Raw genomic sequence first — 22,793 nt, forward strand, 5'->3', positions numbered from 1 at the left:
AAAAAGATCCATGAACAAAATGCTGGCACCAGGACATCTTGAATGCTAATATATTTGTATTGACGCCCCATCATAATAAGGTATGTTGGCATACACCATCAAAATATCTACGTTACACCCAGCCAGGTTGCAGTTGTGACTAATTACAGCTTGAGTGTGGGTGGTCCGTTGAATTAATAACAGTTATATATTAAACATTTAGCTGGGTTTTTTGCTGGGTTTATTGGCCCCTCTCGTGCCACCAGTGCTGTCATCCGTTGGATCATAAACACACCTCCCATCAGCTGCCCTGTGAACCCCTGGCTGCCTAATGGAGAATACCTCTCCAGTGGTCCATGTCTCTCAGTGTGGGCACAACTAGCCTGCTTGCCCTGGGTATAAGTCACAGGGTTCAAACACGGGCCCCCTGCCTGCGCACAGGGACCTTTATCCACAGGCACGGGGGGAGTGGGGGGTTGGTGCGATGGTGGATGAGGGGGGGCGCAGGGGCGCAGGAGATCTGGACGCACCCCCATCTATCCACACACTCAAACACACAACCTCTAAATGGCAATGCAATCCTCTTACCACCTATGGCGTGCCCTCTCTGAAACACAAGCTTGATATGGAAACGACATGCATATGTATTCATGTGACCGCCGGCTCCATGTCCCCGAGCCAACCCAAACCAATAACTGAGAGGCTGCTCTTTAGCTTCTGTGCAAGCTAATTACATCTCTGCTTTATTAGCGCAGAGCAGAGGTATAGTCGGGAATATTTAGCATTTCAAATCTCATTCCCTCCTTTTAATGTCAGACCTGTCTTTGGCATTTGATTTGAACCCCGCGGATCCCAAACAGCCAGACATCAGACCATCCAAGAAAAAGAAATATAATATACTCAGAATATTACCAGTGTTCTTGGATACCAGGTGATGCTTCATGTACCTATACATATACAGGTACATGTATACTGTGATACTGCTGACAATTTTTTTGTATGTTACCCAGTGTAGATTATTGTGCATGTACTATACAACTCCTATGGCTTCATGTAGCATATTCCCTATTTCATTAGCATTATTTGTATATGAACAGATCACAAAATTGTAAATTTACTTTTATGTTTTTTTTATAGGGGTACATACGCATGTGATGTGCGCTAAATAGACACATATCGTATACTTCTACTGTATTACGTATGCCAGTTTGCAGGAAATACACTTGTTAATTGACTTTTGGAGTGTGTTATTTCCATTATGTTAAAGATGTCGTCAAGTTAGGTTGGTGTTTCTCATTTAAAAAAAGATATTAAATGACTAAACTACCAAGATAGCTATTTATCCGATTTCAATCTACAACCCCTGAGGTGAATAATCCTTCCAACCAGGTCATATCTGACAGATTGATATAACAGTCACACAACCTTTTTTTTTTTTACCAAGATAACCTAACCTGTTGGATTATCTCTCCTGCCCACCTCCGAATTCTAGGTGTCTTGCTTAGCTTTGCTTGGTGCATTAGTAAGAGTAGATTTGACCAAAAAGAGACAGATTTGTATTCAACATGTTTAAAGGCATTTTCATCTATTATAATTAGGCATTTATCCACAGTGTGTTTCATTTGTTGTCAACGTTGCTTACATGAGAAAATGATAAGGTGGTCAACCTGACCAGGCACATTTAACCTGACTACTATCACTATGCATAGTTTTAAGCTGTGGAGGTAGCATCGTTTGTACTTTACCTAAGCGAACAGTTATCCATGATGGCGTGATGAAGAAAGGTGCACAGACTAAGGTGCAGCACTGGCTATAATCATATGTATCCATGCTTGTGTTGTTATGACGATCTTCACTGTGAAGGCATAATTAGACTGTGTGCTCGAGCAGAGGAGGAAGAGAGGAGAGAAGGTAGAGGTGTGTGAGGTTCAGGGAGATGCTCTAATCGTCTTTGTCAACCTCCTGCTGTGGTGTCAAGTTTCATATCGGCTCTCTGTGGCCGCACCAAGGAGCAGGAGGGCCTCGGTGGGGTGGAGTTGGCTGATGGCGTGTGCCCACGCTCAGGCGCCTGAAAGAACTCGGCGCCCCGCGCTGCACACATGCATACACAAAAGCACAGCAGCACACGCACAAGCTCTGTCGCAACCAACATCGGTTGCATGAATGTAAATGACTGTGGAGGTGAGCCAGTGAGTGGCGAGAGGCCTCTCTGTGTGTGTTCTGTGGTTCTTTGTTCCCTCCGTCAAAGCCACTCTGAAAATCCGCCGCTCGCTCTGGGCCAGTCCTTTAAGCACAACAAGTCACTGCTCAGCTAATTCAGACCAGAATCACAATCATCACTTGCCAAGTACAATAATTGTAGGGAAATATGTCTTGGTGACAACTCACAAAGAAAGTTACAGCCTTTAAAGGATGTGGAGACCTCCTCGTTTACTGTCAAATGCAACGAACCAAACACAAATTCTGTATGTTTACCCTCTTCCATGTCTCTGTTAATATGAAATAGCACGTAAACAATGTGAAGTCAGCATTAAGCCCGTGAGAAATGTCCAGTGCATCAAGAAAATACTAAGCAAAATGCGGCAAAGCAGTGTGCAAATAGAGTTTGTTGACATTAGTATATGGCCAGATTCATCACAGCTCCGTGCCAATCCTCAGGAGCATCCTTACCGAGCTAAACTCTGTCCAAACACTCTTCATCTCCCTGCCTCACAGAGTGCCGACACAAATAGACTCCGCAATGGGAATTCTGTGTCATTATGACCAAAGCATAGCCCTCTGTAACAAAATGAATGCATATTGTCATCCAAGGAAATATTCATGGATAAAAGCAGGAAAACATTTTGATAATGTTGGGACATGAATACTGATATTATGTAAGGCTTTGCTACAAGGCTTTTCATCCATGCCCAAACTGAATTATTTTTTAGTGGATCGAGCCGCATTGTGCCTTTTCTCTTTAGGATTTTTTTGCTTCTTTTTTTCTTACATTTTTTTATGACCATTTCCCCCTGTACTACAGCCTACAGCCTGTTCATTATCCAATCTTATTATCTAACTGTGGAGGGTGTAGACAGTGTAGACAGACCAACCAGTAGGAGTCACTAATGCTGCGACAAGGACAAGATCCCTAAAGACAGCTTTCCCCTGCGCCCTAATCAGTGTGCAACCTTTACTTTAGTAACTTTAGTTCACCCTGAACTACCTTGTACCTCTGCTGCTATTTTGGAGTGTCTTCTGCACCAAGATGAAAATTCTAAATCTGTAATTCTAACTAGATAAAGGACATCAACATGGATCAGAATGCAATACCTATTTTTCTTTTGTGGTTTATGAAATAGGTTTTACTATATCATTTTCTGCCAATTCCATCACCAATGGATCACGTAATACTCTTTCAGAAGAGCTCATCTATTTGGGATTCTATACTAGAAGTTGAATTTTTCCCTGTCCACTGCATGCATTTTGCTAATCTGTCATCTCTCATGCTGCAGGGATGATGATGACATCAATGACGTAGCTTCCATGGCCGGGGTGAACCTGAATGAGGAGAGCGCAAGAATACTCGCCACCAATTCCGAACTAGTGGGAACACACATCCGCTCATGTAAAGACGAGGCCTTTCTCCACCCGGGACTTCTCCATCGACGAATTCTGGAAACAGGTAGGATAAGTGAACCCATCTTGCAGTGTAGCAATGTCGAGACTCATAAACGTTTAACCCTTAAAGGAATACGCCACCGTTTGTTGAAATAGTGCTTACCACGGTCTACCCTGGCTGTAGATAGGTGGGCCAACGCATTTTTTGTCTCAGTGCAAGTAATTAGGTTGTTTTTTTTTCTCTTGTTGGCTCACTTTTACTCACAGCATGCTAACCGGCAACATAGGATTCCATTCACTACGCTAAGCTAACTAGCGGTGGCGCTGCCGGTGTTGCACCGGACTAAAGCAATGCATGCCCAAAAAATGTGTTGGCCCACCTATCTACAGCTAGGGGAGACCGTGATAAGCCCTATTTCAACAAACTGTGGCGTATCCCTTTAAATGTTCTTAGCTGCAGTTTGAGAATGCTAGCCTCTACGAAATAAAGTCACAAAAACGTATTCCACCCCCACCCCTTCCACTCTAAACCACAATCCAAAGATGAAAATCCAGACTGTAGTGGTGACGAAATCACTAACTGTTGTCTTTTGTCTTAGGAACATGTTGTTGCTGTATTTCTAGTGTCATCACTAAAGATGAAATTTTGATTTTCAGAGCCTTTTCTTGTTTGGCCTCGGTTTAAATTTGATACACTTAACAATTCTTTCACCTCCTTTAATGAATTCTTCAGTGGCTGTCTGAACTCACTGGACCCCAGGCACACACATAAATACTTCATGGGTTTGTCTTTTGAAGGCTGGCTGTCAGATTGTCCTCTGGACTAAAGGAACAGAGTTTAGAGGAATCAGACTTGGCAGTGAGAATTTGATTCTTTCTCTCTTTTTAGTGGATCTTGACACTCTGAAGGCACACCGCATTGCGTGTGCTAATCGATACAGGCGGAGAGGTCTTGGTTTGTTTGCAGCATCACACGAGAGTGATAGTGTCTTCATTACTTCTTTTTGCTACCGGCAGTCAATTTTATTGCTTGAAATATACTTTAGGCTCTCGCTGCACAGTGAAACCTGTGAAAACGTATTATGAGCGTTATTACTCAAAAAAATAAAGAAAAAATAAAACCTGTGCCTAGCATCTTGCTCCTGTGCATCATATCAAAAAACACACAGCATAATCACACGTGACGGGGAGTCTTGCGCCCTCATCTTGCTTTATCTCAATTAAAGTATCTCTACTGTAGCACGGATGCCTGCGGGTCATGTTTCGCTATGTGGACTCTTGGCATGGTTGTTATCCCGTCACCTTGGGGCATAGAGGTTATTTAAAAATATAAATCTTTCCTCAGGGGTGCACGCAGCATGATACAGGGCAAGAGGCTAGGGCGCCCCCTGCTGGGGAAGTGGCACTTATGCAGCGTTGTTGTGTCAGTGATTGGCCTCTCCACGCTCTCAGCTGACAGCAGTCCGAGGGAGGCTCCCCCGGCCTGCCAGCTCCACTCAATCAGAAAGCCTTGGCTTCACCTCTGTACAAGCACCACATTCAACTCTGCTCGGCATTCTCATTTACTGCGGAACATCCTGTTGAAACTTCACTGTGACCTCTCTTGCCCACTGGTTGCCCCCACAGAAAGAGGGGTCCCACTACCAGCATCTTTCTTTTCCTTCTTATTCACAATTCTTTTCCCCTTTATTTCATTTTTCTTATACTGATTTCAGGAGAAAATGTTGGCTGCCTCTTTCGATAGCCCCCTCTTTATTTCCCTCTTTATGTCTCTCCGTGTCTCGATTCCTCTCCTCTCTTGTTTATCCCCCCCAAACAAACACTTGTGCCGCCCTCCTCTCCCCAAACCTCTCTCCCCCTCCCCTCATAACTCTTCAGGCTGGCCCTTAAGCTAGGTATGGGAGGGGGAGGCAGTTGCATTTCTTGCAACGGCAGCACTCCACCCCCCAACTAAGGAACCAGAACACAGGCACAGCTGGAGCTCTCTAAAAAAGCTCCTTTAAAGTAATGATAGTCCACTGATACTTTTAAGGTCCACACACACACACACACACACACACACACACACACACACACACACACTTAACATGGAATACACAGTTTCCCATATCTACTGAAAATGTCTTAAAATAATCAAATTAAGACCTGAAAATATATTAACATAAGCATGTGTGCGTGGATTATTAATTCAGTATGATTTTGATCTGATAGCACAATCTAAGGCTGTAGAGAGATAATGGCATTGACACAAAAAATGGTTTGTTCTGATTGGATGCTATGTGCTCTCAAGCATAATTTGCTGCAACTTGAACATGATTCACTTTCAAAACAAAGAAAGTGCCTCATGCGGCGCTCACATGTCAGTTTTACCATGAAACTAGCATGACCTGCTTCTGGGGAAAACACGTCAGCCCTCTACTATGTCAGCATGTCAGCCCTCTAATTGTAAGGCATGAGCTCAAATTTCTCTCTCTTGGCGTCAGGAAATAGTGGAGTGTGTTTAACCATCAAGCAAGGTGTCTGGTCTCTGGCTTTCTAATTTCTAATCAGCTGATATTTAGCAGTACAGCTATTAAACTACAGTATCTATAATCATCATTGGAACAGACACTGCCACTTAATAATCAAATTGCTATGGCAATTTCATCAGTTTGAATACAGTTGGTCATTCTTCACCATGTTGTGGCATTTTTATGCTAGATCAACCTTCTAGATTACATTAGTATTACTAAGTCGAAGTATTAAACAACACAAGACTAACTAAACAAACAAACAGTTTATTTTCTAATATTCATTTCCCCCTTTTACTGTATTGCACTTTTTTCGCTTTTCTTTTCTGCTCTGCTTTGCCCCTCTTCTTTTATGCAGTTCTTGTTGGCAAGTCAAGATAAATCCATTTGGGCATAACATTCTTAAATAAAAACACAGTGCATGTAACATTTTACACTTATGGAATGCTAAAGTCTCTGGATATTGTTAAGCTGTCCAGACAAGTCTTGAATGTTGCATTGATGTAAGGAATACTGCCCTTGCATCGGCAAAAGGTTGCTGCTCCCTATTTCTAAAAAGTTGTACTGGGGGAGGAATGCCAACTGCTCAGGCAGGGCTGTGTCAGGGCCCTTTAAAAGAGATTATGAAACCTCTGCTTCAACAGTCACAATGTGAAATTCAACCCAGGTCAGAGAACACTGCACCAACATTTTACACTATAACTGATCATCATCAAGGGCTCATTAGAAATTGCCATTAAGGCTTCAATAAGCTTATGAGCATGCTCTGCGTCTTGGCTATGGAAGTATGGTTCCCAGTGGTTACTTTTATGAGCTATTTGCTCCGTCGACATTCTGAGAAAAAGCTGTCCTCTGATTATTGGCATCATGTTTTAAGATTGGTGTGGAGGATATAACAAGGATATTACTTGGTGCGATGGCATCTCTGCTATTTGAAAATGGAGTGATCCTCATGGCTTTACTGGACCTTAACTGCTGATTTGATCAGGATGGAAATCACCACATGCAAATCTGGGATCATGGTTATCTCCCAGAAAACATGAATTGCTCAATTCAGGTGATGGGAAGCAGATGCCCCAAGAGGACTTCAGGTATTTCAAAATCTTGGGTTAGAATGTGTTTGTGGCCAGAGGAAAGAAAAAAATCACATAGTCGCAGGCATTTTAGATATAAACCAGTATAGTTGGGTCATTCACGACCTGTTCAGGACCATGTTCACTGCCAGCTACTTTTCAGGGGGACCTTGTTGCTATGGATACCACTCAGTTCTATACTAAATAAATATTCAAGTTACCAGGCCTCAATACAGATTGTGTCTCTCCAAATTTGATGTTGCCTGTTAGTGTTAAGTGATGAGCTACAGCATAAGAATGTATAGTGTTATCTAACACACAAGTGGAAAATGCATACGTAGTCAACGATTAACCTCATCATTCTGCATTTATATATTGCTTTTCTAGTCTTAGTGACCACTCAAACACACTACAAGGTGCCACCTGCTTTCATAAACATTGACACACATGGTGAAGCATCGAGAGCATTTCAGGATTTTGGCCAAGGACACTTCAACATGTAGCCTAGGCCAGGGGTCGAAGCACCGACATAACTCCTACTTGATATAATTGCAGATTCCCTGTAATAAGTCTTATCTTGTCTTAATGAGCTCTGCAACTGCACTTTTAAAAAGGAGTGGATGCATATGCGGAGGGCATGATGTTGTCTATAGGACATTGTGTGTCTGAGTATGCAGGCGCATTCCACACATGCACCCAAATAGTGCATGTGTGTAGTCTGGTTGAGCTCTTTCCACCATATTTGTGTCTTTATACTGCTTTTAAAGAGGAAGTATAAAGATGTAGATAGTGACGAATCTCAAACATACAAAATCCCACACTAGTGGCTCTGCGATGCTGTATTTAGGCTCAGTGGTGCTTTGAGCTAAATTCAATTCAATTTCAATTCAATTTTATTTATAGTATCAAATCATAACGAGTTATCTTGAGACACTTTACAGATAGAGTAGGTCTAGACCACACTCTATAATTTGCCAACATCAGCATCCTAACATACTCAAACAATACAAGGCGAACATGCTAATTTTTTAGCAGGTATGATGTTTACCAGGCATGCTCGTTATCTTAGCTAGAGCAAAAGTCAGGGTATACCCAAATTCATTGGGATGCATTGTCGGGAACAGTTGTATACCTGCACTAAATTTCATGACATTCCATTCATTAAGATAGTTCAGCCTAGACCAAAGTGGCGGACAGACAGACCCACCGACTGACATTGCCATCCCTAGAGCCGTGTTGCCTGCATAGATAAAAATGCAAAAAGCCCACCCAACTGGAGATGTTTCAATTTTTGGTGCACATTATTCCTGTTATCTGTTCTGTCTTGTAGAAATTAATTATACAAAATATCAAAGCTGTTTAGTTCATTAGTCTGTTTCTAGCTGTGTTATAGGCCTTTTTTTTTCTAGGTGAATAATAGCGATTTGTATCAGTACACGTTCAAGAATCTGTTTTTGCTCACAGAAATGTGGCTCTCTAGCTAAGTCTCTTAAACTTCCCCTGAAATATTAATATCCCTGAAAGATCTTATTTTTTCGGAAGCAGAAGCCTATTAGTGTTTTTCTTTGACCTTGTGACATGGCAACATGTATTGCCACTGTAATTATAAGGCTAACAGGGCTCCCTCCATCCATATCAAAGCTTGAGCAGATGAGGAGTATATGTATTGTTCAGCTGATTTAAATAATTGGTGTGGTTTACTTAAAAGGGTGCCAGAGAGAAAATTATGGTAATGGAATAATTTAAAAGGAAGTTGGAAACAGATAGTAACCCCACCAAAGTCTGTCCTCCTCTCTTTTGTTATGACTTCAGATGAGTTTTGCTCCAAGGAAACTAAATTATCCTTCTCCTGTGAAAAGAGATGGTCAATGTCATTTGTACACTTGAAGGAGCTTAACTAGTAAAGCCACTCTGGAATTTGCACTAAGACTGTGAAACAAATTAACTTTTCTGTGTGATGAGTCCTATTTTTGGGAGTTAATTGCACGTACTAATCCAGACAGTTTTTCTGTGTGTGTGTGTGTGTGTGTGTGTGTGTGTGTGTGTGTGTGTGTGTGTGTGTGTATGAGTTGAGAAGTTGTGATCTTCTGTTGGTGTGTTTTTATGAGTTGTTTGTGTATCTGTAGTGAAACAATTACTTTTTTACCTGCTTAGCTGTGGTTTTTCTCGAAATGTGTGGAAGCAAGCATAGTGATGATGATAAAACAATCAACCTGTTTATCCCTTTAGTAAATTAAATGAACAAAGGCTATATTGTAAAACTCCCAGATGGTAAAGTGGAGGATCAGCATTTTAATTGGAGCAGAGTCAGTGGGGTGAATGAGAAATCTGGATTTAATCATGAAAAGCAAACGTACTAACTGTACCTGTTGTGGGAGAAAGAGGTGCCAAATTGATATAAATTATATAGTGATCGCAAATGTTTTATCTTGTTCTAAATGTGTGTGTGTGTGTGTGTGTGTGTGTGCGTGTCCTTTACAGCTAAGAAGTTTGGCGTCACAGAGGTCCCTATGGAGGCGGTTACATTCATCTCACATGCCACACAGTCACGACTTCGAACTGTTGTAGAAAAGGTTTCTACCATCGCACAGCACCGACTGGACTCTTGTAAGGTAGGAAGAACACACACACACACAGACACACACACACACACACACACACACACACACACACAAAGTAGAGATGTCTAGGGTGTTGAGTCATTCAGTGAATTTTTTTAAGCCTAATTAATTTCCAAACACTTATTTTTATTGTATCTCACTGCGCTCCAGATACGTCAACTTTCACATTCCCGCCACATTCTTTTTTAAAGTTGCTTAGCCTACACTCTAACCTACAGCTAACACTGGGGGAATTAAGCATTCAACCTGTAATCCTGAGTAAGAATTCAAAGGCAGAGAGGTCAGGTGGGCAGGATAAAGTTAAATAGTGTTTAATAGAAATCTCATTACACTTAATTAATGCCCTTGCACTCACTGCACCAGTCAACATCCCTCCCTCTCTACCTCATGTGCTGGTTTGGGAAGCTGTGGCTCTTTAATTTAATTGCAGGGTTGGTGGTTCAATCCTCGACTCCACCTGTCTTCATGTCGAAGTATGCAAGACCTGAACCCCACGTTGCTCCTAATGGGCAGGCCAGCACATTACATGGCATCCGCCCGCCATCAGTGTGTGAGTGTGAGTCAGTCAGATTGTGCACAAAGCAAAATCCCAGAAATGTATCCCTAAGAAAGCCTAAAGGCTCATCTTTTTGTATAATAATTGTTGATGCATTGCCTCATTATTATGCAGTATCGTTGGGATCATGGGTAAATATAAGTAATCGTTAAGCAGTAACAGAGTTGATAAAATCCGAACGACACCCATCCCTGACATGCAGCCAGTACTGCCCTGTTTTCTGTGCATTGTCACAACACACTGAAGCCACCATTCTGTTTGGATTAGCAGAGAACAATGACAATGTATACGTGCACTGATCTGTGGGACAAAACAAAGCATATGGTGTCATAACTGTCTATACAGTCCCTCCAGAAAAACGGGATTATGCGATTGCATAATTCAATGCAAAATCAGCCAAAGTCCGCATATTTATGCGGGGGCTGCATTTTTTCAAATACGGCGCACTTTCACCACATAAATTTCCGATTTCCACGCAGAATATGCGGGGCTTGCATGATTTCATAATACCCACATTTTTGTTGCAAAAAAAGTCCCATATATCTTAGCAGAAAGTTGAAAAATGTTGCGTTTACTTCACACAAGAGCAGCCATTTCCCCCTGTTGCCATGGGAACGTTACGAAGTGACGTAATTACGCGACGTGAACATCATCGAAAAGCAGGGTGTTGGGGGGAATCACTTTTTTCTCTCTTTTTTATCAAACCGCAGTTTTTGCAAGTTCCCGCAATTTTTGCAAGTTCCCGCAATTTTTGCAAATTCCCGCAATTTCATCGCATAAAATTGCATAAATATCCCGCATATTCCATCAAATTTTTTAAGAAAACGTGCCGCATAATCAAGGATTTTTGCCCGCAACAATCACAAAAAAAACTTTTTCTGGAAGGACTGTCTATATGAACCAATGTTATTGTAAAAATGGGTGGCTTGTACTGTATCTAAGCGGCTGTTCACATAAATATTCAGTAAATATTGGATCCAAACTCAAGGGGGATATTAAATCACTTAAGTTGGAAATAAAACTTCATCAGGACATTCAAGCACACTAGAATATGGGCCTGTATGCTCAAACATTCCCACACAGACACCGGTGGCATGCACCCAAGTGCACTTTCATCTGTCTCACGCATAAACTCACAGCCAAAAATGCAAGTGTACCACTAACATAAACACATAAAAGTTAATATGAGCAGTCTTTTTTACCTTTTAAGTTGATAAACAGGAGAGCTCAGACTTCGCAGTCAGTCAGCCAAAACCTGAGGTATAAAAGAACTTTTAAGTGCTCGTCAGCGCACACCTGCGTACTTTTCTCGTAATGTTGACTTTATCTCTCGTAGCCCTTGAATGCAACTATATAACCACATTTAATTGGTGTACATTAAAGCACAAATCCATCTCGACTACAAGCCTAAATCTTGGCATTGTTGGGAGAACAGGGGGGGGAAACTTTGAAAATGTGTTCTTCCTGACACCAATAAGGGAGGAAGAGTAGGAGGGAGGGAGGGAGGAAGAACACCAGCCCCAGCTGTCCCCATCTTGTTTGGTGCTTCTTCTTCTAGTCGTTCGTTCTTTTCCTTTTTTGTGGTTTGGTAAATGAGGTGTGTGTGAGAGAGGCACGAAGCTCTGTGAAGCCACTCTGTTGACATCAGCGGAAAAAAAAAAAGGAAGGGGAAAAGACCAAAAGACAAAGCGGCCTTAAAGAGCAACCGGGCTTCGGCAGCGGCGGCAGGAGCTACGGCAAGAGTGCAGTCTCAGCGCTGCAACAAAGAGGAGGGAGCCGGGATGAGAGAAAGAAAGACGGGGGGGGTGCTGGCGATGAGCCTCCTCTGATGTGTCTTTGTGCTCTGTGCCACCCAGCTTCTCTCATCCACTCATGGAAACACACACACAGACCTGACACACACAGACAGACAGATAGAAAAGAGAGTGATATAGAAATCAAGTGCAAGGGGAGAACAGAGCTGCATAGGAGACATACAAACACAAACGTGAAATACGCAATTATCCTATTAACTTTTGATGACCTACAAAAGTTGTTTTCACACTTGCCTTTCCATTTCCCAAGTGGGAGGCGATGCACCATATGCAAAGAGAAGCGTTGTCTTTAAATAGAAAAAGTTATTGTGTGTTCCAGTCTGTTGTTTGTTGATCAGACCGGTGGTGTTCCAGATGAGCTGTGTCTTAAAGTTAGTTTCACCAAATGTGCACTTAATGTTGAAGGTATGTCATCCTTATCAGCATGGCATGCCTGACTTAGTTCTTATAATTACAGATTTTAATCATTAGGGCTGTCCTCGACTAAAGAAATTCTTAGTCGACTAACACTTATACGATTTTTTCGACTAATCGATTAGTTGATTTAATCGACAGAGCTGTGCGCTTTGAGAGGTGGGTTAAGACTAGAAAAGCACAATATAAATGTAGTTAATTAACCATCTGTAAAACTGAGTTTCTCCACAATTAATCCTGCAAAAGCACCACTTTAAATCTTGTGTTTACCATAAATGTGCTCATAAGTTTCTTGGAAATGAGTAATTAAGCATGAATAAGCATAAAAAATGACTAATCGACTAAAGAAATCTAAGTCGACTAAGACCAAAACGACCGATTAGTCGACTAATCGACTAAGAGGTGGCAGCCCTATTAATCATAGATGGTGATGGTAGTCCATTATGATTTTCTTGTTTGGGAGCTGTATCTGGGTTAATGCACCTGGACAAAGTGTTTTATTCATTTTTTACAAAAAAAAGTTAAAAGTAAAACCACATCTTCTCACATAATATGCACTCTTAACTTATAATGAGGACTTACCTATACATCTCCTAAAGCACGCTTGATTATTATCACACACATCTTGTAAAACGCATTTTTGGCAATTTGCTCTCTTCCTGTCTATCTCATGTTGTGCCACTTTTTAGCTCAGTAGCTGCTTTTTGGGCATGACAGTGTTTCCATGCTTTTTCAAAAACAGAAAATGACATGATTCACTGTGGAATAGTGCTGAAACAAGGAGTTGAATAATCTATGAGTCAATCAAAAGAAAATTGGCAACAATTTGGTAATCCATTACTCTTTTTTGGGGGGGTAATTTTTCAAGCATAATGACTGTTGGCCATACAAAAAAAGGAAATCTGCCAGATTGTACTGGGCTGTATTGACAATTCTCTGACACATAATACAGTATAATAATACAGTATATGGTTACCTTCAAAAAATGTAAGGATTAATCGATAATGAAAGTAATCATTAGTTGCAGAGTTAACCGTAGAACAACAATCTTGTCAGAAGTAATTATTCATAGTACTATTGTTCATTTAAAAATGTTGTGAGACCCCTTAATGTATTATTACGTGTCTTGAGAAAGGTCCATGGGACCGAAACGTTGACAAATAAAACCAAATGCAGTGATGAAAAGTATGTGCGGGAATATTGATTTTCTTGCTTTTTGAAATGGATCTTCGGGGGATTTAATTCCCTGCGCCACAGAGGAGACCAAGCAAGTGGTGTACGTGTTGCTGACTATTCGCCCCCTTAATGTATGGAAATACTTACTATGTTGCAGGCAGCTAAAATTGGGCTTTTGAATTTTTGCCAGATAAATTGTTAAGAGTTTGACGGAGAGTACATGAATCATATTGCCAAACTTGGTCTCTCATTCTTAGGTCTGAAGTTTCTCAAATTTCTGTCATAGATATCCGACAAATATTCTACTACCGCATTTTGTGCTTTGGGTGAAATAGATGTTCTAGTAGTTCTAGTAGTATTTACAGTAGATGCTTTTTGGTTTTGAGATCATTTAGAATGTGGACTGAGGGCTGCCCTGCAATTCTGAAATGTGTGCCCAAAGCCTCAGAAGCAGCCACTGAATGGGACTCGTTGCTTTTTTCATCTGTTGCCGTCGCAGTGATTTTCTTTCAATCTCCTTGTCAGGATGACGAGTGCTACGAGCAGTCGGCAGACGTTCGCTCTCAGCTTCGATTTTTCGAGCAGCTGGAGAGAATGGAGAAGCAGAGGAAGGACGAGCAGGAGAGAGAGATCCTGTTAAAAGCCGCTAAAGTAAGTTATTGTCACCTCACCACCCTACAGTGTGTGTACGAGAGAGAGAGAGAGAGAGAGAGTTGTTATGTCCCCGTGCAACAGTGTGTTTTTGTGTACTGCGGTGTGTATGTGTGTGCGTGTTGCTCCTGCGCAGGCTCTGACCGATGAATTAGAGTGTGACACCAGTGGATGAAGTGACCTCCCTGCGTCCTCCCAGGCTCCTGGCCCCAGGGCTCCTCTGTCCTGGCTCTTCCTAACCGGACAAAGCAAGGGAGGGCCTCGTACACTTTGCAACTCCCATGCACCATGCAACCGACACACACACACACACACACACACACACACACACACACACACACACACACACCCCATGTACAACCTGCACAACATCCTTCTATCACAAGCGTTGACAGCTCAGGTGAAACAGAGCATCAGTTTAAAAAAATAGTACAGATTTCTCAGAGTGGCCGAGAAGCCAGTATGTTTTTGTTACTGTCTACAACTTTTACATTTGTTGGCCTAAACATCTGGTGTCAAGTAGGCTTTTACCAGGAAAAGTGCACTGTGCACAAAAAGTATAGCATTTTTCAAAAGGGGGGGGCACTGTCCCCCTGGTGGCTGAAATGGGTAATTGCATTGTTTAAAAAATGAGTGGAATAATTTCGTCTGCCATGACCAGATATATATTTTTTCTTTTTTAAAGATTCTTTTTTTGGGGCTTTTCCCTTTATTATATAGTGACAGTGGATAGACCGGAAAGGGGGAGAGAGATGGGGGATGGCACGCAGCAAAGGGCAGCAGGTCGGATTCGAACCCGAGCCGCTGCAAAGGGCTCAGCCTACATGGGGTAAACACTCTTACTGGGTGAGCTAGAGGCCGCCCCATGACCAGATATTTTATAAATATTTTAAATAACACAAAACAACTGAATGGTGGTAGGTAATACATCTGATTTCATATACTGCTTTGGAGCTTGCACGCGCGTGTGCCGCAGTTTTGACACGCGACGAAAATGGCATTGATCCACTATTACAAAAATACACCCTGGCACTAAAAGTTAACCCCCTTCTTGTTGCAGCCGAGACAAAGCTTGTCAAAGCCTCTGCTAACGCACCAATTTCAATGGAGCATCGTAAAAAAAGCTGTAAAAAAAAAACAACCTACCCAAATCTCTTTAAAGTTTTACTGTAAGCTCTCACTCTGCTGATGGGGTCATCTACCTCTGAGAGGTTTTCTTCTCTCGTGATCCTTCACATCGAAAGCAACATTACGGCCAAGCTGTCACCTGAGACCATTGTCAACGCTTATGCAGGACGCAAAAAGCAAAAATTACTGGGTAACACTTTGTTTGAAGGTATCGAAATAACTATGACATGACACTGTCATGAACGTGTCATAAACGTTATAAACAAGTCATAAACGTTTATGACTTCTGTCATTAAGTGTCATTCGGTTTTTGTCATGACAAGTTGACATTGTTTGGGTTGTCTTGATTATGACAACTTGACATTAATCATTGTGACATTACCAGAAGTTGTCTTGGTCATGACAAGTTGACATTAAATTGGTTTGGGATGTCTTTGTAATGACAACTTGACATTAACCAGGAGGATGACATTACCAGAGGATGTCTTTGTAATGACAACTTGACATTAACCAGGAGGATGACATTACCAGAGGATGTCTTTGTCAAGTTTAATGTCAAGTTGTCTTAATAAGGACACTCCAAAGAAATGTAATGTCAGGTTGTCATGACAAAGACATCCTCTGGTAATGTAATCCTGTTAATGTCAAGTTGTCATTACAAAGGCATCCCAAACTAATTTAATGTTAACTTGTCATGACCAAGACAACTTCTGGTTTGATTAATGTCAAGTTGTCATAATCAAGACAACCCAAACAATGTCAACTTGTCATGACAAAAACCGAATGACACTTAATAACAGAAGTCATAAACGTTTATGACTGTTTATAACGTTTATGACACGTTCATGACATTGTCATGTCATAGTTATGACAGTGTCATGTCACGATTATGTCGATACCTTCAATTAAAGTGTTACCAATTATGGTTGCACTAGTCTGGACATCTTGCCGTGCCAACAATGTTGCAATAAATGTTGCCTGAATGTCATGTATATTTATGAACAGAAATTCCAACGAAATAGCCTCAAAATACTGGCTACACTTGCTAACACCTACATTACTGCCAGGGCAGAGAATAATTTCTCCCACACCGTATACTACAACAAACTTTCCAAAAAATGGTCAGCAGAAGTGTAAAGTTAAGTGGTTTGTAATAACTCTGTATGATTTATATCACTGGTATAGTCCTTTAGGAAGACATATAGTTGGTGTGGACACTTCCTAATAAAGAGGGTGTAGTCTGTTAATTTTTTAACATGTTTTAATTCGAGGAAGAATTTGACTTTGCAAGAACATATTAAAACTACTTATTTCCAACAGGGTCCTTGCGTTGTTATCTGTCCACTATTCTGATCTCAACCCTGTACGTGTAGAGACATTTGTTTATCAGTAAAAGAAAAAAAGGTCTTCAAATTAGTAAAGCTCACCACTGACCAAAAAAAGAGAGAGAATCTTTTGCAAATGAAAATGCCTCGCGGTGAAACATTAGCAGAAAGCTAGGTTAATTGAATTAATTTTGAATGGAGCAAATGTCCCACAGTAAAGATTCTCATTGCAGCACACCTCACCGTCTTAATTGCATTATTACACTCCGGTCCCGCCATGCAGGATATTAGAAATCCTCTAGTTGATGAACACTGGCCACCAAACCTCATGACCTGCCTGGTTTTTTTATTTATTTTTTTAGGTGAAGCCAGACAGCCTCGCTCCTGGTTGTGAAAGCCTCAGCAGGAAAACCACACTGTGAAGTGTGTTGTTAAAATAATTAATAATGAAACTTTTATGTCCTCTGTCAGTGGCCAGTTCTACATGTTTTTTTTTTTTTTATGTGAACAGGTCACTTTAATAATAGGATAAAGTGAAGAACTTTTGCAAATGTAGTTATTTGGATTGCATGAACATCATTGAGGATAGTTTGACTTCACCTCAGAGCCATATCTATGGCTTTTTGGCCCCTGTTGCCATGGCGTTTCAGTTCAAGAAGTTTGGAGAGCACATTTTTGCCTAATGATTGTGTGATATATTACACCACCACACTGCCTGATAACATACTAGTAATTTTTTCTACTATTTAATCATGTATGCTATATTTTGTTTCTAAATTATCGTGTGCACACAAGCATATTTAACACATCTGTTGTATCAGAACACCGGCTCTGATCTCTGCAGTCAATGTAACAGCCTGGTTTTAAGGAAACACTTAAAAGTTACTGATTATACTTTTTGTTTTATTTATTTTTTGTCGGTGTAGAGTTTATTTTTCTCACTGGGAATGATAAAATGTCATAAATGTCATGTTTTGGCATTTGTTCTTTACAAAGACAAAAATAGTGGCGTTTTATTCAATTGTAGACCAACATTCAACCAGTGTACATTGAGAAACCCATCACTGAATGCATCTTAAACATCAAAACTCCATAATACTGTGCAGCCAGAATGCAGATTGCATAAGTGGCTCATCTCCCTTTTTCTCAACAAACAATACTACTACTCTCCTATTTAAAAACAGATGTAAAGTGAAGCTTGAAATTGATTATTGGCTATTTGGTGGATATTTGTGTCTTTCACTTTCAGTAATTTGTAAAGCAAATAAATAAATGTACCCGTGACTACTTTATGAAGAGTGATAGGAAGAGAAGTTTCACCTACTGGACTTAGTATTTGGGACAGAATATTCAATATCAAGTTAACTTTACTCTTCACACATACAACCCACAGCTAAATGAAACAAGTACAACCCTCTGGGGGCTTTCAAAAATCAAATGGGTAACCATAGAAAACCAACCATAGAAAACCAACCGGCAAAGTAAAAGTAGGCAAAACTTGTCGAGGTGAAAAGAAAATCATCACAAAAAAACTCCTGGAATATGGTCAACATCACAGATTGGTTAAATACTGTAGAACACAGTATTGTAGTATGGCAGGTTTTTTTTCATTATTATTTATTTATTAAGCACAGTACATTCCACTCTGCCGACCCCAATAGAGCTTGTCAGCGTCTACTACCTGGTCCTCTTCTCCCCTTTTACTCTCTGCTCTCTCCTGTAAGTGGGAAAAGCAGGGCAGCTGACAGAGGAGATGTAAAGCATGCCAGTGGCACCGCTGCCCTTTGTAAACAGTCCATCTGTACCAACCCCTCCCACTCCTTCGACCCTCCGACACCCACCCACCTCCCTGCCTGCCTGCCTCTCTCCTGCTCGAGCGCCTGCTAATTTGACCTCTTGAATAAGAAACCTGCTAAAATAATCCCCTCCACCCCCGTCTTCTCTCCTCCTTCCTTCAAAACAAGCCCTCCCCTCCTCTACGCCGTCCATTTAGAATATGACTCAAGTCTTGAGGGATGCTCCGGCCGGCCGGAGGGCAAACGCATTAGTCTTAGTTCAGATACCGACCAGTACGTGAACCGCCTGATATATTTAAAGCCAATTAGCAGGAAGGCTATGAGGAGCAGCTCTCCAGCCATAAGGCTGAGAAGATGAGGAGAAAAAGGGGAGAAAGGGAGGTAGTGGGGTTGAGGCGAAATGGGGCTCCCTGCATTGATTTGGCATTAGAAGAAGAAATGAACTGTAAAGGCAAAATAGACATTAATACTCTATGACTTACAGAGTGTATTGTAAAATGTATTTGACATCTGCTAACGTGATATACCTTTTTGTCACTGAACAAAAGACCGGTATTAAATTACATACAGGACTGATGCTCTACAGTATTTGCCAAAAGACAAAAATGTACATGGTTTTTCATGGACCTGACCTAATTTTGGTTCATCCAGCAGAAATAAAACTACACAGATTATATCCAGATGCAGAAAAAATAACAGCACTCAGTTAGTGTGTAGTACCATAATCTGCCCGCATTGCCTGCAGTGGTCAGCCGTACATGTACATTTGGCTGTGTGGTGAAGGATTCCCAGGGACAAGCACATTCACCCAGATCTTGGCTGCTGATTAAAATAGAAGTGCTGTGTTGTTACGCCAGGAGAGACACACACACACACACACACACACACACACACACACACAGGAACGGATAGCCACACTGGTTCAATGACACACACAGCCACTGCCACTGATATATCCTTTGCCCTGTGTGTGTGTGTGTGTGTGTGTGTGTGTGTGTGTGTGTGTTGGCTCCTGCGGAATTTTTAATAACCTCTTTTGATTAGAATCCCCCTCCAGCGGCTTATTTAGGGCTGGATTTGGAGCGGGTTTAAAGGCCACCACCCCCCGGGGGGCGCTCCATTGCACTTCTCTGAATTCAAATACGATGTCCTTGACACCTCTGTATCCTGTTCCCATTTTGCACTATTTTTGCTGCAGCAGCAACAGATGAGTAGCGAGGGGGGGATTGGGCTCCTTAAACCAGCTGTTAACCTGTGTTCCCCCCTTTACTCCACAGAGTCGCTCCAGGCAAGAGGACCCAGAGCAAGCTCGACTGAAACAGAAAGCTAAGGAGGTAAGCTGCTGCGGAGATCATTACCCTTGACATTTCCCCGACTCCAGCGTATTAATTTTTCATGCCTCACTACAAATGTAATGCCATTTAAAGTCGGACTTAAAAAAGTTTGAAGAATTATTCGTGCCGATTGATGCCCATGTGTGGAAAATGATTTTCTGCGCACCAAACACCCTCCACTTCCTCCGACCCCCCACCTTCTTTTCTTCATCTGTTTCAGCTTCTTCATCTCGCACCCTTTTGAATTTTGACTAACTGCTGTTCATTGAGCCATGCCTTTTTTTGGTCAATGGGCTATCAGGGGAGGGATGTACAGTGGGAACCGTAGTAGCCCTTGTAGGTGTATTCTGCGTTTTTTCTCATCTCAATCCTTTTCGTTAATATTTGTAAAATTAAAATGCAATATATGTCTCTTAACCTACTTACTACGTTATGACTTAAAAGAGAACAAAAAAAATACTTTTCTTTTCATGTCTCTTTGGAAGAGTCATATAATTGCAACAATAGTTCAGTAAGAGCATAAAAAGAAAAGCAGGTGAATGCGCTTTACAGATGTACCAATTCATGCTCTACATTAGGTTTTACTGCTACAAAGGAATAGAAAGAGTTATATCCTTCTTCAAGTAATAGGCCAACACGTAGTGTTGCAAATTGGGAAGTGTTTTACTGGTGTATTGCACTTCTGTTGGCAGTACGCCGCTATAGCCTCCCTTTTTTAAGTGCAGGTTTTGTGTATGGTAAATTCCCAGTGGACTCCAGAAAGTAGACCATTCTTCTTTTAGTGGTTGGTTAATATTGTTTACGTAAATGCAATAGTTCTTTCACAGCGGAAGTTTGCATTTGCTTTTTACTTTGTTTACTCCGGGAAAAACTTCACTGGGTGCTTTCAGTCCTTGGCGTGCTAACAAGGATCAAGAGGATTGTCTTGAGCTTCCAAGGAGTAGTCGGAGTATGCGGGAGGATAAAACACGCACCACTCACCTGTTGTTGTTGTTGTTGTTGTTGTTGATGATGTAGAACTTAAGGAGCAGGTGTGGTTTCTTCTAAGTTTCTGCTCTTTTTCAAAAAGCCTTTTATTCATCCAGGTGAAGTTTACTGAGCAAGTGTGCACTTTTCTCTCTTCTTTTAACACCCGAATTTATACTTTAGTTCTACAATTTTCCACCTGATCGGTCCCCAGTGCACCCATTGTCTTTTAATGTTGGCCACCCAGCCATCTACATTTAGGGGAAACTATATATGCCTTGATCAAGGGCAACTCAGTATTGTTGTTTGAAGTATTTTGTTTTTAGGATTTTCTTAGGCGGTCTGTCGGGTTGAACTTGTGACCTTCGAGTGACAAGAGGACTTCTCTTACCCCTGGCTAACTGGCAGCACTCTGTCTTTTCTCTCTGCATCTCTCCCGGACATTTCTTTCTAGCAACAGCGAGCCCTGCTGCAGTTTGGAACATTCACACTACAGCTCAGCCTACCCATAAGCCCCACATATGCAAATCAAGCAGCGTAATAGGCAGCGCGATAGGTTTGCCCCGGGGGCCGTGTGATCAAAGCGGATCTCCTCCCTGTTAAGTGGCAGTCCGCTCGTCATCTGGATACGGCCAGATTAGCGCCTCGCGAGGAAACGCCGCATGCACGTATGCACATTTTCATTTTCAGCTGGAAATTTAGTTGCTGTGGTTTAGAAATTGTTACTTTATGTAATGCCCCCACACACACACACACACACACACACACACACACACACACACACACACATACACACGAGTCCCCTCTTCCACCCTCCCTCACCGCCTTTTTTTTTTGCTTAATGGCCATCGTTTCTCAGCCCCCGTGCATCTCCGGTTTTCATCACCTGAGCTGGCTGTTTGTGTCACTGCAGAGTCTGTCGGCAGCTCACACATCTGTGCAGATTTCATCAGGATAATGAGCCCAAGCTACTTTTCCAGGCGACGACGGGCAGAGGAGTCAGCCTCTCTTTAAGCCTCTCTTCCTGATCACACACACACATACGCACACACACACACAATTAATTGGAATTACAGTGTGTTATATACTTGAACCAAGTGTCGGCGTGTAAACTGAGCTGGCACATGATTTGTTTTTAAAAGGGCAGGTGCGGTGTGTTATGTAACTATTGTTGCAGTCCTGAGTCTAGTCCGACGACCAGGTATTAATCCATGACCATCAAATGAGTGGTATAAACGGTCAAGATCAGGTTGAATGTCTTGTCAAGTCAATTTCATTTAAATAGCCCAATATCGCAAATCTTCAAAGGGCTAAATAAATTGTAGTGCTGTCAGTTAAACGCGTTATTAACGGCGTTAACGCAAACCAATTTTAATGGCGTACATTTTTTTATCGCGGGATTAACGTTCTTTTTGGCCTAGCGAACTTTGTAGTTTTTTTCACATGCTGTTGCAACAACTAGTAATGTTAGAAAAACTACAACCCCACACCGGATCTAGCTAGACCGGAAACAAAACAACACACTTGTTTGGGCATGTGAGCCGGCCAAAGAGTAGTAGACTAACGTTACGTTATGAGTTGATGGCAAGCGCGTGACGCCAAAATGGATGGCAATAAGACTTTGAATGGTAAGTTTACTTTAAAAAAGTTGCCAAATGGTTCCATTGACAAGACCAAAGTGATCTGTGTGTTTTGTCGTTGTGAACTGAGCTATCATCGCAGCACGTCCAGTCTGAAATACCACTTGATGACCAGGCACACAGCTGGTGCAAATTCTCCGCCCCCTCGTCAAAGCCAGGCGACAAAAGCACAAAGCAAGCCGATCCACTTCTCCATGTTAAGAGCATTAA

The 22,793-nt window shown here is 41.6% G+C and overlaps 1 protein-coding gene across 1 annotated transcript in view; it reads left to right on the top strand.

Moving 5' to 3' along the window:
- Positions 1 to 22,793, top strand: part of LOC114561159 (transcription initiation factor TFIID subunit 4) — an 89,230-nt gene that overhangs the window by 26,471 nt on the left and 39,966 nt on the right. Inside the window, exons 9-12 of the mRNA XM_028586937.1 lie at positions 3,474 to 3,643; positions 9,644 to 9,774; positions 14,269 to 14,394; positions 19,921 to 19,977. Coding sequence (XP_028442738.1) covers positions 3,474 to 3,643; positions 9,644 to 9,774; positions 14,269 to 14,394; positions 19,921 to 19,977 — 484 coding nt within the window. The remainder of the gene's footprint in view (positions 1 to 3,473; positions 3,644 to 9,643; positions 9,775 to 14,268; positions 14,395 to 19,920; positions 19,978 to 22,793) is intronic.

Source organism: Perca flavescens, chromosome 1 (genome assembly GCF_004354835.1).
Source record: "Perca flavescens isolate YP-PL-M2 chromosome 1, PFLA_1.0, whole genome shotgun sequence".
Classification (NCBI taxonomy): domain Eukaryota; kingdom Metazoa; phylum Chordata; class Actinopteri; order Perciformes; family Percidae; genus Perca; species Perca flavescens.